We start from the raw sequence: 14,892 nt of genomic DNA on the forward strand, positions 1-14,892 counted from the left end.
CTTGCTTGCTGAAGTACGAATATTTTATCTAAGCCCCGAGCCTGTGATTAAAGATGGGAAGTGAGGATGCCATTAGTCACAGGGTGAAAGAAGAGGGCGGGGCGCCGTTTGATGAGCCGCACCAACGGTGCCATGTCTTCCCAGCGAGGGCCGACCGGCCCACAAATCACAGCAGAATCTTTCCTTCGTTGCATTGTGTGAAATATTATACATAAACATGCATAAATGAAGCATGACCCTTTCTCCGCCATCATCCAGCTTACACTCCACGTGTGATAGTTGCTTCTCTGCTAATCCGAGGTTCATAGCCGCTGTGCTTTTAGAGTGGGGTAGGGAACAGAGTAACAGGTCGGTAGGGAATCAGAGTTAGGTTGTAGTCTAATTTAATTTTTTAAATCTCCAGTTAAAGGAAAGGTGGGGGGGCTTTAGTCCAGTTCCCCATTGGCAGTCTGTATAGATGTCTGTGGTTAAGACGACTTGGACTGCCACCCCGTCCTATTCCCAAAGGGGAATGATGCCCGGTGTCTCTGTAGAAACTCAGCCTCATTATGCCACCTATGCAAGAGCCAATGCCAGCTGTCAACTGTCTTTGTCATGTGGAAACAGAACCAAAGTCACCTTTTGACCTGAGATACTGTAGGCTTAACAATAATATATATTTAATGGTTAAATTACATTACTCAGCCTGTTTTTATGACGGGTCAATTATATTTTGCTTCAATAGGTATTGAAAGGTCTCTAGATGCCAGATCTGGCCGCGGGCAGTTTAATCCAATTCCATTTAATATGCAGGTCGCCCTTTACTGTGAACTTTAACTAGACGAGGGCGACAATGAATGATGCACGAACTGCAACGAATTTCACACAGGCCTCGGTCTGCTGTGTCCGAAATATCGGGTGGCGGTTCGTGCATAATGCTTCGCACTTGTAGGCTGCTGATGCCCACACGAACAATAGCACGACCACCTGGGGAGAGAGAGGGAGACAGAGAGGGAGAGAGAGATAGAGAGAAAGAGAGGGAGAAAGAGAGAGAGAGAGGGAGGGAGAAAGAGAGCAAAAGAGAGAGAGAGAGGGAAAAGAGATAGAGAGACAAAATAGAGAGCGAGGGAGGGAGAAAGAGAGAGAGCAAAAGAGAGAGAGGGAGGGAGAGAGAGAGGGAGGGAGAAATAGAGAGAGAGAGGTAAAAAGAGAGAGCGATCAAATTCAGATTCCAGCAGGGTCGCCAGGTTTGCTTGTTGTAAGTCATTTTCTATTTCATACAGTGCCATGTAAGGGAAATTCTAAGAAATATATAAACTAATACAGATAACCAAAAAAATCAAAATTATACAAGATTCAAAATAACATAGATATAAAATAGTCTCTTTGCTGCTGTTTTTCTTCTTTGAATCTGATTAATTTGATGTATTTTCTAAACAACATTCAACCTGCTTTATCCTGCCAGCTTTTTAGCATTTATGTTTGTAGAATTAAACATTTAGTAAAGTAGAATAAAGTTATAAATATTGGTATAGACAATATCCACTCAAAGTTAACATTATTAAAAAAAAATTTTATTTGCTCTAACGCAATAAAAGCACATTTCAACTAACTGGCAACGGGAGGCTATAGTTTTGCATTTGTTTTATGATTTAGTAAACAAATTATTCACACCAATCTGCATTTCTGTCTTTTCAGTCCAAACTTCAGGCCACTCCGCTTTATCGGGCGGTTCTGTCCGCACCTGGCAACCCCGCTCCGCTCGGAGGCGGGCAGCGGAGCGAAGGCGCAACTCCGCGGACCGGCGCAGCCGCGCTGATTCCCGTCCGCACGGACGCCGCCGTGCGTGTCGGAACCGGCGTGTTATTACAGTTTCCCGATTGCATTCCTGCGCGAATTAATCCAGGTGCTCGGGAGAGGGGTGACGGGTGCGCGGCTGGCGACGCCGATGGGACCGCAAAGTTTTCCCGCAGATGTGGTGCTGGGGACCCGGGGCAGCGCGGGGGTGCCGCGCCGGTGAGTAGTGCCGTCGGTGCCGGTCCCGTAAGCGACGTTCCCGCGACATCACGCAGGTTCCGGGGACGCGGAGGCGACACCGATGGCTTCCTCCGCGAAGAGCGAGAAGTTGGACGAGGCGCAGGCGCTGGCCAGGAGCTGCGCGGGCAGACCGGACTTTCTGCCGTGCGACGGACTCTCCATCTGCGCCACGCACAGCCACGGGAGGTGCTTCAAACTGCACTGGTGCTGCCACCTGGGCTGGTGTCACTGTAAGTGTCCCTTCCGCCGGACCCATGCGCGAGAAGTTCGCACGGGGACGGACTCGATTTAATCAGATTCCTTGTTAATTAATCCCGCAGTTAAATTGGGACAGTGTCCCCCACGATCCCGGAGCACCCAAGTCACGTGGGTAATATTAGTGTTGAGCAAGGCTGATAGATCAGCAGGATGTAGACTTGCACTTTGCATTATTGGATGGTGCACACATGCATGGCCTGGCATGGCCCGTCCGTCAATAGTGGCGTCCCCAACGCACACAGTCCAATTAGACCAGTCCAGGCCCCGGGTTTCCTGGAAAAGACAGTCAGAGCTGCCGAAAGGACATGAAAAGTAGCCCGGCTGCGTCCTCGGCTCTGGAGACCGTACCCCCTTCAATAATAGATGTGTGAACCTCACCGCCACCAGCCGTGCGTCTCACGGTTGTGTTTCTCAGCGATGCCGGTGAAGCAGCAGACCTCGCTTGGATGTCCACCACATGTCCACCGATCACGCACCGCAAAGCTGGCTACCGCATTAAATAAGGATAAGCAGATAATAAAACATGCTTTTTTAAAAACAGTCCATTAAATGATCGGGTCCGTTCAGTCTTATTGGGGGGGCCAATTGTCAAATGAAAATGTAACTGCCTGGCAGCGGTGGACAATAGAAATGTTGTTGTTCATCTCTCTCTCGCAATTCTCCTTCCTGTGCCCAGATTTTTGTCTTCGCCCCCCGCTGATTTGGACCAAAAGGAAGCGCGTCTATTTAGCGCGCGGTGAGATTTCTCCAGCGTCTGGTTCTTAATGAAGAGGGAGAGATCAGTGCAGACAGTTACCTCCCGTTAAGCGTTTACCTTACGGGGATGACCTCGGACGTGGGGGACACCTCGGGGTTCTGCGATCTCCGGATAACGATTCGCCGTAACAGGCCGCTCCTGACACTAGTTACACGGTGAGGATCCCGGTCCATGCCGCAGGGACCTGGGGATGGAATGTGATCAGGAACCTACAGCCCGGACGTGAGAAGGACAACGCACGCGAAACCCTGATACTCAGGAAAAGGAAGGGGGCGTGTCATGGGACGTGACATTAAGCCGCAATGTCACTCAGAATCAATACATATTTCACTTGAGGTGTAACGAATGCAGCATAGAGCACATGGAGGTTTTCCCGTCACAATAATTCCAGTTTTTTTGGATGCACCGGCAGACTTGTTCATGAATGGGATTTAAGTGAAGGTGCGTGGTTTGGTCCGTTTTGCTCAGACAGGGACTGATGGTTCGAAAATGACTTGTGACGTCTGCTGCACCGCTCTGCGAGAAGCTCGTCCGTCATTGTTGGGGTCTATAATTTCCAGTTGCAGTGCCCTCCGGTGATTCCGGCAATTACCTTTCACACAAGGTGGTTGGAAACGACAGCAAATCTCCCCGCCGGCAGCCGCAAGCGCCGCCGCGGATTTGCTCAGGTTTTAGCTTTCTTAATAATGTCCTTTGTGTGGCGGCGTCCTTGGGCGGCGGAATCCCCCGGCTGCCGGTGTAAATCTCTGTGTGGTCTGCGGAAGCCGGAGTCGGGATCTCTGCCGCTTTGGCGCGCTGCCCGCCGCTCCAGCTGTCAAATGCTGATTTCCTCTGCGAGTTCTGGCAGGGCGACATGGCCCTTTGTTGGACAGATTTAACAAAACAAACCAAAATAGACGTATGACACGTAGAGCCAGTCATTGTGCTAAATGCACAATAGCAATTAAGACTTATTAGAGGAACTATTGTTTCTTTTTGGAAATAATGGGAAATACACTTGTCATCTATTAACTGATTTGAACAGGCAAGGCATAACTTGTAGTTACCCTGTAGTTTATCTGCAAGCAACTAAATGCCCCCTCACCCCTTCCTTCATAAGCAAACATCTCATCAAACATGTTCTTCTGGCCACTATAGGAAAAGATGCATCATGGCTGAGTGTGTGGAAGAGGAACCACTCCTTACTCTGGGGCCTAGCGGTTAAGGAAGCGGCTCCGTAATCAGAAGGTTGCCGGTTCGAATCCCGATCCGCCATGGTGCCACTGAGGTGCAACTGAGCAAAGCACCGTCCCCACACACTGCTCCCCGGGCGCCTGTCATGGCTGCCCACTGCTCACTAAGGGTGATGGCTTAAATGCAGAGGACAAATTTCACTGTGTGCACCATGTGCTGTGCTGCTGTGGATCACATGTGACAATCACTTCACTTCTTAAATAGGACCAAGCCTCTATAAAAGTGACAGTGAAGTGATTGGCGGTTTGGGATTCGAACCTGTAACCTTCTGATTACGGGTCCGTTTCCTTACCCGCTATGCCAACCAATGCCCCAAAAGTGCATCCAAGGTGAGAATCGAATCCAGTTCCCTCAGGTCAAAGACTCGTGTCCTAACCACCCGACTACAGAAGAACTGTAGAAGATTTATAGTTAGATGTGATTATACACTAATGAAAATGTGATCATAAACACTATGCACCATATTTTCCCATGGGGGGGCATTCACAAAAGTCACATTGCTCTGAGCAGTTTTAGGTCCTGCCTGGAGGTCTATGTTTAAACTAGATGAGTTAAGGACCTAGTGCCTAGCCGAGTGATTATATCCTGTTCTGCTCTCTAGACGCCTAGAGGTCTTGACCTGTTCTCATAAACTATTCTAATCCAGCCCCATGTGGCTAATCGGGAGGACCGGGACAATTCCCGTGTGACGTTCTGAAGTTTGGGACTCAAGGTCCAGTGTTCTCTAGATTTTTTTGGGCCGGGTAGATGAAATAAGCACAAGTAAGTACACTTGGTCAGGAAAACTAATGAATTGTGTTGTGTTGCGGCATATGAAATATCGTTATATAAATAATAGTATGATGTGACAAAACTAGTTTTGTTTTTATCAATTGAATTAATGACAAAATATCTTTGTCAAAAAACCTTGTTGATGTGATGAAGACGAGATGTAAATGCTGGTCATATGACGATAAATATAACAAAATATAGATTGGAAATTCTGACTAAAATGACAGATTGACGCAAAGAATGGACTAAAACTAAATTAGACAACTAACAACTATAGACACCACATAACTGGGAATTTAATATGAATTAATTAATTTTTAATATTGATATATTTGTTTATTTTTTATGTTTGGATATCTATTTGAACAGAACAAAACATTTTAACAAATGGAATAATGTTGGAGATGTGCCTCATGTTGAAATGAATCTACATTGTGAAGCAACCCTTACTTGCACTGAATTGGAAATATTTTAGAAAAATACAGTTTACAACATCCAAGGCTTTAACAGTGCACTATGGTAGATTTAATATGTAGTGTTATAATTACATGATTTTAATAATAATAGGTCTAAAGGGGGCCAGTCTGAGGCCTGAAACTCCAGAGCAGAAAATGAGTCCCACTCCGGCCCTGATTCTAGTACAGAGCGCACCACATCACATCTGTACCTGGATTCCCATCACTGTTTCCCCTGTTGCTTTTCTTCAAGCTGCTCTGCTGCCTTTACCACTTCATCTCAGTCATAAGGTATCCGGTTCTACCGCTTCCTCGGTTCTTTGTGCTCCTTCTCCCTCACGCTTATTTCTTCAGGTTCTGCTGCAAGTTGCGTATCGCTGAATGTTGTTCTTGCGCGAGTCTAATGCCCAGTGGAGGCGTTTTCTCCTGGCTGAATGGGCAGGTAAATTGGCTCGTTATCTCTCCCGCTGTTAAAGAAGCCTTTCAAAAGCCACAACCACGAGGAGAAAAAAGGCTTCCCGACGTTCACTTTTCTCGCCCAAAAAGCCCGATTTCAATGCACGCTTTTCCCCTCATAGTGGTATCATTATAATGAAAACACGTATGACAGAAATGAAATGGGGTGAATAAACAGCGCGCCCCCTGCGTGTTGTAGCGTCGGATGAAAAATGTGCGGAGGAGTTACTACTGTGTTGCTCTTTGCTTCTCTGGAATGGAATCGTGCTGGAATGACACCAAGTCAGGTGCATCTGCTCATGAGTGGAGTCATAATTAGAAGCAGATAATTCACAGAGAGAAGATCTAAAAGTGAGCAGGGATAAAACGGCCGCAAAGAAAAATCTATGTAGGGGAAGAGGCCCGAGGGCATCATTAGGGCCTAACACAATCTCCTCTGACGTTCATCTGGACGAGCGCGTTCTTACCCAAAACCTACTCCACAACATGAATAATGTAGTCAGGACTTACCTCGCCTCCTCTACCGAGGCAAACGAATAAACATCGAATAAGTCACGCTGACGGGGTCCCTCCAGACGCCTCCGTAGGTTCCTCAGCCTCGGCAAACAAAATTGCTGGACTGACCTTGAGTAGGCCCTCAGCCAGGAGGTGGAGGAGAGATGGTGGGGAAGGCTGGACGGATGAATTCCCATCTGTGTTGAAGGCAGATGTAGAGCATTGCATTATTCATGGCGGGGGTGAGAGGATCCTTTTCCCAGTCGGAGTGGCAGTCGTGGGACTGCAGATGATGGGTGCTGTTGGAATGGGTCTGATTGGTTCTGATAACTGAGCTGGGGAAGAGATTGAGGGCCCTATTTTTGAGACCTGATGCACAAAAAAATGCATGTCCAAGTCCATTTATCTGTTTTTATGGCAGCAAAAAACAGACTTCATGCCAGCGTAAAAGGGGAAAAACACTGCACATCACCTCGCCTGTACAAAAATAATGTCATTTCACTGTTAATTCAACACACAGCACTCTTGTGATTGCTAAATGCACACGTAATCTAAATGCATATGTACAGTCATACTGTAGTTGTATGGATTTGGGGTGTTAAGCGTGTTTTTTAATTTTTTTTTTGCTTGTGAAAATTGTGAAAATGCTCAGCCCCGAATTGGGAAGTGTTTCTTTCTTATGGGCTGTGGTGTCCTAGTGGTAAAGGAAGTAGCCCCGTAATCAGAAGGTTGCCGGTTCAAATCCCAAGGTACCACTGAGGTGCCACGGAGCAAAGCACCGTCCCCACACCCTGCTCCCCGGGCACCTGTCATGGCTGCCCACTGGTTAAAAGCAGAGGACACATTTCGTTGTGTCAGCGTGTGCTGAGCTGTGTTTCACAATGACTTCTCTTTACTTTTACATACAGACACACATTGCACACACACCAACCAGTCCACCTCAACACAAGTTACTACAGCGTCACACACAAACACAAGACCCATTAGCTCCGTATGCAATCGTCACATGCTCACACAAACAGCAACAGTGCTAACACACTCACACACTCCTAATTCCGGCTGCCACACGCTGGAGTCTCATTACAGAGCAGTAGGGCCGTGCCGACACCCTGTCTGCCTGCGCTACCCAATTAGGCCCAGCAGACCGATGGACCAGTGCACACGTGGTGAGGAAGTTATTTATTCATAAGCAAAATGTTTGGATTGCATGAGAGGCATTTTCCCAATGAATCTTACATTATGTTCTGAAACCAAAATCCTTTGTATGGCCAGCATTCACAAAACAGACCAAAACCCGATCAAATCTTCACACACACCTTGTAATAACACTGCTACCAATTGCCAGTCAGAAAGCACACTGACCCTAATGGGTAATTACATAAATCATTTATGACATATGTTCTGCTATGATTTCCACGGGCTTCCAACTTTTTTGAATGCATTATGCTTGCATTTGAAGACAGTGTTGCTAATATTTTGTGATAGGTGAATGCGTTTGGTTCACAGTTTGGTCTAGATGTTCTACTGTTTGGAGACATGTGATACTGCAGCTTCAATTTTGATCAAAGAAAAAAATACAGCTTCAGGCCCAGTATCAATCCATCATATCATAAGGTTACACTACAAAGAACTTGCAGAAACATGCTGATTTAAATCTGGTTTCTGTTTGATCCAAAGTGTATCATGGATGATTAGTGGACTGAGACCATTTGAAGAGGAGGGGGTCCTTGGATTTTTTGATACCAAGGGCCTATAGAAGCCATTTGTGCAAAATGTATTTATGTCATGATTCTGACTTTTTGGGGTGTTCCTTTTCCACGTTCTGGGCCGGAGTTTCATGTTAAGTGTTAAGTACTCAGGTTGGACGCCAGGTAGCTCAGGGGTAATATCACCGGTCTCTGGTCTCGCAGTCCGTGGGCATGAGGTTCGAATTTTCTAGGGGGGAGTGGTGGCCTAGTGGTTAAGGAAGTGTCCCCGTAATCAGAAGGTCGCCGGTTCGAATCCCGATCCGCCAAGGTGCCACCGAGGTGCCACTGAGCAAAGCACCGTCCCCACACACTGCTCCCCGGGCGCCTGTCATGGCTGCCCACTGCTCACTCAGGGTGATGGGATAAATGCAGAGGACAAGTTTCACTGTGTGCACCGTGTGCTGTGCTACTGTGTATCACATGTGACAATCACTTCACTTTCTTTCACGTTAAGTAAAAATGTATATTTCATCTAGTTGGGATCCGGTCATTGTATTTTACAATGTTCTGTGTAGATGTCTTTGTGCCCTGCTAAGCCTGATGAAAAAAAAGTCGAGAAATTGCGTCCATGCTTCCCTGCCCTGAGGAACCCTAAACATTCTCCAAAAATTCAACATGCATATTGGTCAAGCAGTCACCTCTGGGTTCGTTTCCCATCCCTTTGTGTTTCTCTGTCCCTTTTGGCCCTCATGCCGTGTTTATGTTTTTTTTATTTTGTCATCATTATGCTTCACCTCTGTGCCTCCTTTAAACGTGACAGTCCCTGACGCATATTTCTTCAAACCCAACAGTAACAGTTGTCATTATTGCCAATATTAACAAAACTAAAAAAGGTTTGGCATTGAAAAAAGGATGATCCCTTAGTGAGCTGCCGGGGTGGGAAAGGGAAAAGCTTTATTTTGTGTCTAGGTCCTCCAGTTTATTCTGTGCAAAGAAACACTTCTCTATGAGACTGAAACTGTGACAAGAACAATGAACTAGTCGCCTACTGAATGTATTTTTTAGTGAATTATCTCATCAGTTACTAAGATTTTGAAGACAGAGATTTACTAAACGTGCAATATGAACACATCGGAAGCAGAAGAAAAAAACACATCAGTAGTGATGCTGAACCAAGCGAAATGTGCTGCTTTGACAATTTGGCGTGCAGAAAAATAAAATTAGGCGGTGGAGTGTATGGCTCCACTTTAGAAAGGGGGGAAGAGTCACAAAAATGAATTTGATTTACCGCTATAAATAACTTTTCTCCCTGTTGATAAGTAGGCAAGACCATGTTAAAAAGGTTTGCTTGTGTCTGCCATGTGCTGTTCCTTTTCTCTAGGAACATTAATAAGAAATAATAAGAAAGACTTAAATAACAAACAAATCAAATAGTAATAAACATAATATATACAAATTACATTGGACTGGTGGCTGTTGCGGAACTGCTGTTGGTGTTGCCATATATTCAGTATTATAGCTGGATTTGTAGCTGGTGATGTGCTGCCTGCCTGGTGTTGTTGCTCCTCATGTGACCCTCTATGCTCCTGCTGTGCGCTGCCTTGGCCTCTTGGATGCCTCTCTTCAGATTGGCTCTGGCTGTACTGTAATGTTTCATATCCCCCGACCTGGCTTTCAGCAGGCTTCGGACCTCCCTCGTCATCCAGGGATCCCTGTTGGGATAGGTCCTAATGTGACATTGGTGATATTGTCTGGTGACATCTCTGGTGACATGACATTGTCTGGTGACATCCCTGGTGACATGACCTGTGGTTCTCCAGGTCTCCTGTTGGGCCATGTAGTGACAGTGCGGGTGATGATGGGAGCTTGATTTCTGAGGGGGCTGTATGTAGGTATCAGAAGCATGGACGTGTGATCAGACTGACCAAGGTGTGCTAGGGATTTAGCCTTGTAGGCCAGCCTACTGTTTGTACACAGGTTGTCCAGTGTTTTTTCTCCCCTGGTTGCAAATTTTATGTGTTGATGAAGTTTGGGAAGGACTGCTTTCATGCAAATGCCCCAGAGCCGAGCCAGCATTAGCATTTGGTGCTATGTACAAAGCAGTTAGCAGTAAGACACTGAGTTCAGGAGGAAGGTATAAGGGTCTGCATTTATCCATCATAAAGTAGTGTCTGGCAATAACGGTGGAGATTGTACATCTTTTCTTGTTTGAACAATGCATCCTTTCTTGCGGGAGAACCATGTAACCTGTTAGCTCAATGGCTAACAGTGTATGCTCAGTGTTATATATGGGCATAACAGTGTATTTATTCCCAGTGTAATGTATGGGCATAACAGTGTATGCCCAGTGTTATATATGGGCATAACAGTGTATTCCCAGTTTAATGTATGGGCATAACAGTGTATGCCCAGTGTTATATATGAGCATAACAGTGTATTCCCAGTTTAATGTATGGGCATACCAGTGTATGCCCAGTGTTATGAATCGGCATAACAGTGTATGTCCAGTGTTATATATGGGCATAACAGTGTATGTCCAGTGTTATATATGGGCATAACAGTGTATTCCCAGTTTAATGTATGGGCATAACAGTGTATGCCCAGCTGAGAAACTTGACATTGGTTAGTTTTCATACTGTTTAGATGGGGGAGGCGGAGTGGGGGTCTGTGCAAAGACAGCACAGCACATCTAATTTGTGCTTTTTCCAGTGGATTTGTCAGCTACAGTAGTAAATCTTGTATAGTAAAGATTGTGGCTAGTCTATTGCTTTCTTTCTCACCATTGAAAGTTTGAATTAATGGGGCAGGACGTTTGTTTAAGCAGGCATTGGCCACGGTGGTCAATGCGGTTAAATACGTACTGTGTAGCACTGTCACAACATAAATTGGTTTCCTCTATTCTAGATAAAGATTTAAGCTTTAAGGTGAAAGCCTTGTGTTCAAAATAGGGACAACTGTTCTTCTTTGCTTCATTAGGCTTCAAGATCTTATTGATGTGAATTGGTTTTCAGGTGAAATGCCAGTCAGCTGGTATTTCATTATATTGTAAATATAATGGTGGTTGTGAGTTTGTGGTTGTGAGTTTGGACCTTGTGGTAGGCTTTCCCTGTGTTGGTGCGGGATTCCCCTGGGGTTTTCAGTTTCCTAACGCTGTCCACTCTATCCGTGGGTGTGAATGAATGGTGTGTGTGTTTCTGCACCCTTGTGTGCGCATCAGTGTCCCAGAGTGGGCTGTGGCAGCCGTGAACCTCAGTAGGACTAAGCAGTTTTGGAAAGTGAGTAAGCAAGTGAGTGAGTGTAAATATTCTGCTTAAATATCCACAAGGATACCTCAGAATTGCATGATTTGCAAATTGCAATTTGGGGAGGAAAAAAAGAGGTCCCACTCGTACCTCTTTTCCTCCTCCCTGGTCGGTTCCAACGCCAGTTCACAATATGGAACCCATGCAGGTGCCAGTGTTGTAGTAAACGGGTAAGAAGTTGTTTTGCTGACTTTGTGAATAACTTTAGTTCTGTGTTAGAAACTAAAAACATGTGATAAAGAAGCCAGTTGAAGCTGCAGTGCAGTGGTTTGGATCTGGCACTGGGCTCTGTTCTAGCTCTGGCTCCTTTGCTTGAATTATTAAAAGCGAAGACACAGCTGCTCTGGGTAACATTGCAGAACACGCGAGTGTCTGGCCACGGCCCAAATGCAAACTCAGGCAAACTGCTCAGATGTTACAGACCCAGCGTTTTTCCAGCCTGCTTGCATTTACATTTTACGGCATTTATCAGAAACCCTTATCCAGAGCGACATATGATCAGTAGTGACAGGGACAGTCCCCCCCTGGAGACACTCAGGGTTAATTGTCCTGCTCAGGGACACAAGTAAGTTGGGTTTGAACCTGTGGTCTGGTTCATAGGTGAATATGTTACCCACTAGGCTACTATCACCCTAGCACCCATGCCTCTTCTAGGCTACTACTACCCTACCACCTATGCCTCTTCTGGGCTACTACCACCCTACCACCCATGCCTCTTCTAGGCTATTACCACCCTACCACCCATGCCTCTTATAGGCTATTACCACCCTACCAGCCATAACTCTTCTAGGCTACTAATATCCTACCACCCATGCCTCTTGTAGGCTACTACCACCCTACCACCCATACCCCTTCTAGGCTACTACCACCCTACCACCCATACCCCTTGTAGGCTACTACCACCCTACCATCCATGCCTCTTCAAGGCTATTACCACCCTACCACCCATGCCTCTTGTAGGCTACTACCACCCTACCACCCATGCCTCTTGTAGGCTACTACCACCCTACCACCCATACCCCTTCTAGGCTACTACCACCCTACCATCCATGCCTCTTCAAGGCTATTACTACCCTACCACCCATGCCTCTTGTAGGCTACTACCACCCTACCACCCATGCCTCTTGTAGGCTACTACCACCCTACCACCCATGCCTCTTCTAGGCTACTACTATCCTACCACCCATGCCTCTTCTAGGCTACTACCACCCTACCACCCATGCCTCTTCAAGGCTACTACTATCCTACCACCCATGCCTCTTCTAGGCTACTACCACCCTACCACCCATGCCTCTTCCTAATGCGAGTGTTCATTGCTTTCCGCAGGTAAATATGTTTACCAGCCAATGACAACAGTCGGACAGCTGCCCAGCACGTCGGTACCCGCTGCTCCGTCTGGCTACTCCGACACCATCGACCTCTCCATCTCACTGACGCGTCGCTTCCTCCGCATCGCCCCCTGCTTCCTGCCTCCGCCCTGTCCCGAGTCGCCCAAGTACTGCATTATCTCCGACCTCTTCATCGACGACTACATAGTCAAGCGCATCAATGGCAAGATGTGCTATGTGCAGCGCCCATTGCCACCACCATTAATACCAGCTTCTGCACCACCACAGCCACACCCACACCTTGCCACTCTGGCTCCAGAATCTCCAAGGCCATTGCCCACAGACCAACCATTCAACGCCCCCCTGGAGAAGATTAAGGGACCCAAAATGGACCACTGCTCTTCACCATCCAGCTCCGAGGACTCTGGGATAAATGCATTGGGGCGACACTTCCTGGAGTCATGTGAGGAGGACTCAGAGGAGGAAGAGGATGAGGAACTGAGCACAGATGGGAATTCCAGCCCAGTGAGCCTCTGGGACCAGGATGATTGCTCTCTGCTCTCACCATCCAAGTCCCTTGTGGAAATAATTGAAAACATTGAAACTACTGTGTGACATTTCCCACCCCGAGAAAGCTCTTCCTTCCACCCTCATCACCTCCTCCTCTCTTTGATATGCCACGCGTCTCCACTGAACCATGAATTTGGGGGAGGAACTAACTAGCAGTCCGCTGTTTGTTTCGCATCTTATCACATTAGCTCAGAGACAATATGTGGATAAATGCACCGCTGGCTGCTCCCATCTTTGGTTCTCCTAATGACAAGCCCTCGCATGATTTATTCGATAGAGACATTGTCCAGCATAGTGTCAGCAGATGCCAGAAAAGGAAATATTCCCAGATGCATGCTCTTTCATAATATCTGACCATATAGCAGTGTTAGGCCGAACATTTTTTTGCATATTGTTTTCATCTATGTTTAGTAACAGCTGAGTAACTCTAGAGCCCAGGGTGCAATGACTTAATAAATAATAATCCTACATCTGAGTAAGAGAAAAGGCAAGTAGAGAGACAGATCTAAAATGCAGTCATTGGTGCAGTTCAAAAATATTTAAATCATGTAAGAGGTTAGGGCGCACCAGTGTGACTTTGATAAAGGAGGCCTTTTTTTCCAGTGGTTCACAGTCATTGTCGCCCTGCTTCAGATGACCTGGAGCATGGGTGTGAATGCCTGCTCGGTGCTACCATGAACAATGGTGATGTGTAATTATAATTTTTTCAGGCATTAAAATAATCAGAGATGAAAAGTCACGATTTAGCTACTCAAAGTCACTACTCAAATACTTTTTCATTCTGAAATATTTAAACCCACTTTTGTCATACATGTATGTTACCAAACCAAACATGACGAATGGTGATCAGAGCTTCAATTCAAGCACTGTGGAACAAGTAAATTTGTCATCTGCAAACACTCCTAAAGCATTACATCTTATATAATGCAGGTTTCCCTCTGAGATATTTAAAGGAAATGATGCAGGGTCATTGATACATCCTTCACATGAGTTTGAACTGCCTATGATTTCAAGGGCACCTCACGCCATGCTATTGTACTGTAGCAATTTTTCTTATGATGATGATTTTTGTTAAATCTTTCAATTTAATATAAACACTTGAAACACTGGTCTCTACTTGTGCTTTTCATGTTGCTGATGATTTCTTTAGTTTTATTCACGTTACAAGCTTCACTGCTTTTCTCTGACTGTTCTGAGAACTGACTATTCGCATGGTCATAAATCTGATGTTTCTGGTCCAATACCATGGAGGAAAGTGAAATCTGATTTCATCATTTCTGTGTCCAGTCCTAGAAACATAAGATATGTGTGGATTTAAACAAAGAATTAAGAATAAATGGATTTGAGACACTTCACTTATGTGAACGTAGCCAATTTGTTTTTTATTAACACATGAAAAAAAGGCAGAGGAGGAGCATTAAAGACCTCTTCAGTCAGGTCAGGGCAATAATTGTTGGTGAACAACAAGTCCTACAGTAGCTGTGAAGTATTTCATGTGAGAGTTAACATGGCAAGGTTCAGCATTTACTGAGCTATTCTGAATGGAACTGCATGGAGAAAAAT

At 45.8% G+C, this 14,892-nt stretch overlaps 1 protein-coding gene across 1 annotated transcript; it reads left to right on the forward strand.

The window, feature by feature from the left end:
- Positions 1 to 1,745: 1,745 nt before the first annotated feature.
- On the forward strand, positions 1,746 to 14,441 carry LOC114797333 (UPF0524 protein C3orf70 homolog B-like). The gene is made up of 2 exons (XM_028992178.1): positions 1,746 to 2,246; positions 12,758 to 14,441. The coding sequence occupies exons 1-2, from the start codon at positions 2,078 to 2,080 to the stop codon at positions 13,372 to 13,374; spliced, it is 786 nt and encodes a 261-aa protein (XP_028848011.1). The 5' UTR covers positions 1,746 to 2,077; the 3' UTR covers positions 13,375 to 14,441.
- The last annotated feature ends 451 nt before the right edge of the window (positions 14,442 to 14,892 follow it).

This window comes from Denticeps clupeoides, chromosome 9, assembly GCF_900700375.1.
Source record: "Denticeps clupeoides chromosome 9, fDenClu1.1, whole genome shotgun sequence".
Taxonomy (NCBI): domain Eukaryota; kingdom Metazoa; phylum Chordata; class Actinopteri; order Clupeiformes; family Denticipitidae; genus Denticeps; species Denticeps clupeoides.

What these genes read in the sequence shown, in the direction of transcription:
- LOC114797333 (XM_028992178.1), top strand. Translation starts at nt 2,078, where the DNA reads ATGGCTTCCTCCGCGAAGAGCGAGAAGTTGGACGAGGCGCAGGCGCTG. An exon ending in CCACCTGGGCTGGTGTCACT is followed by an intron (nt 2,247 to 12,757) that starts GTAAGTGTCCCT and finishes TGCTTTCCGCAG; the next exon opens with GTAAATATGTTTACCAGCCA.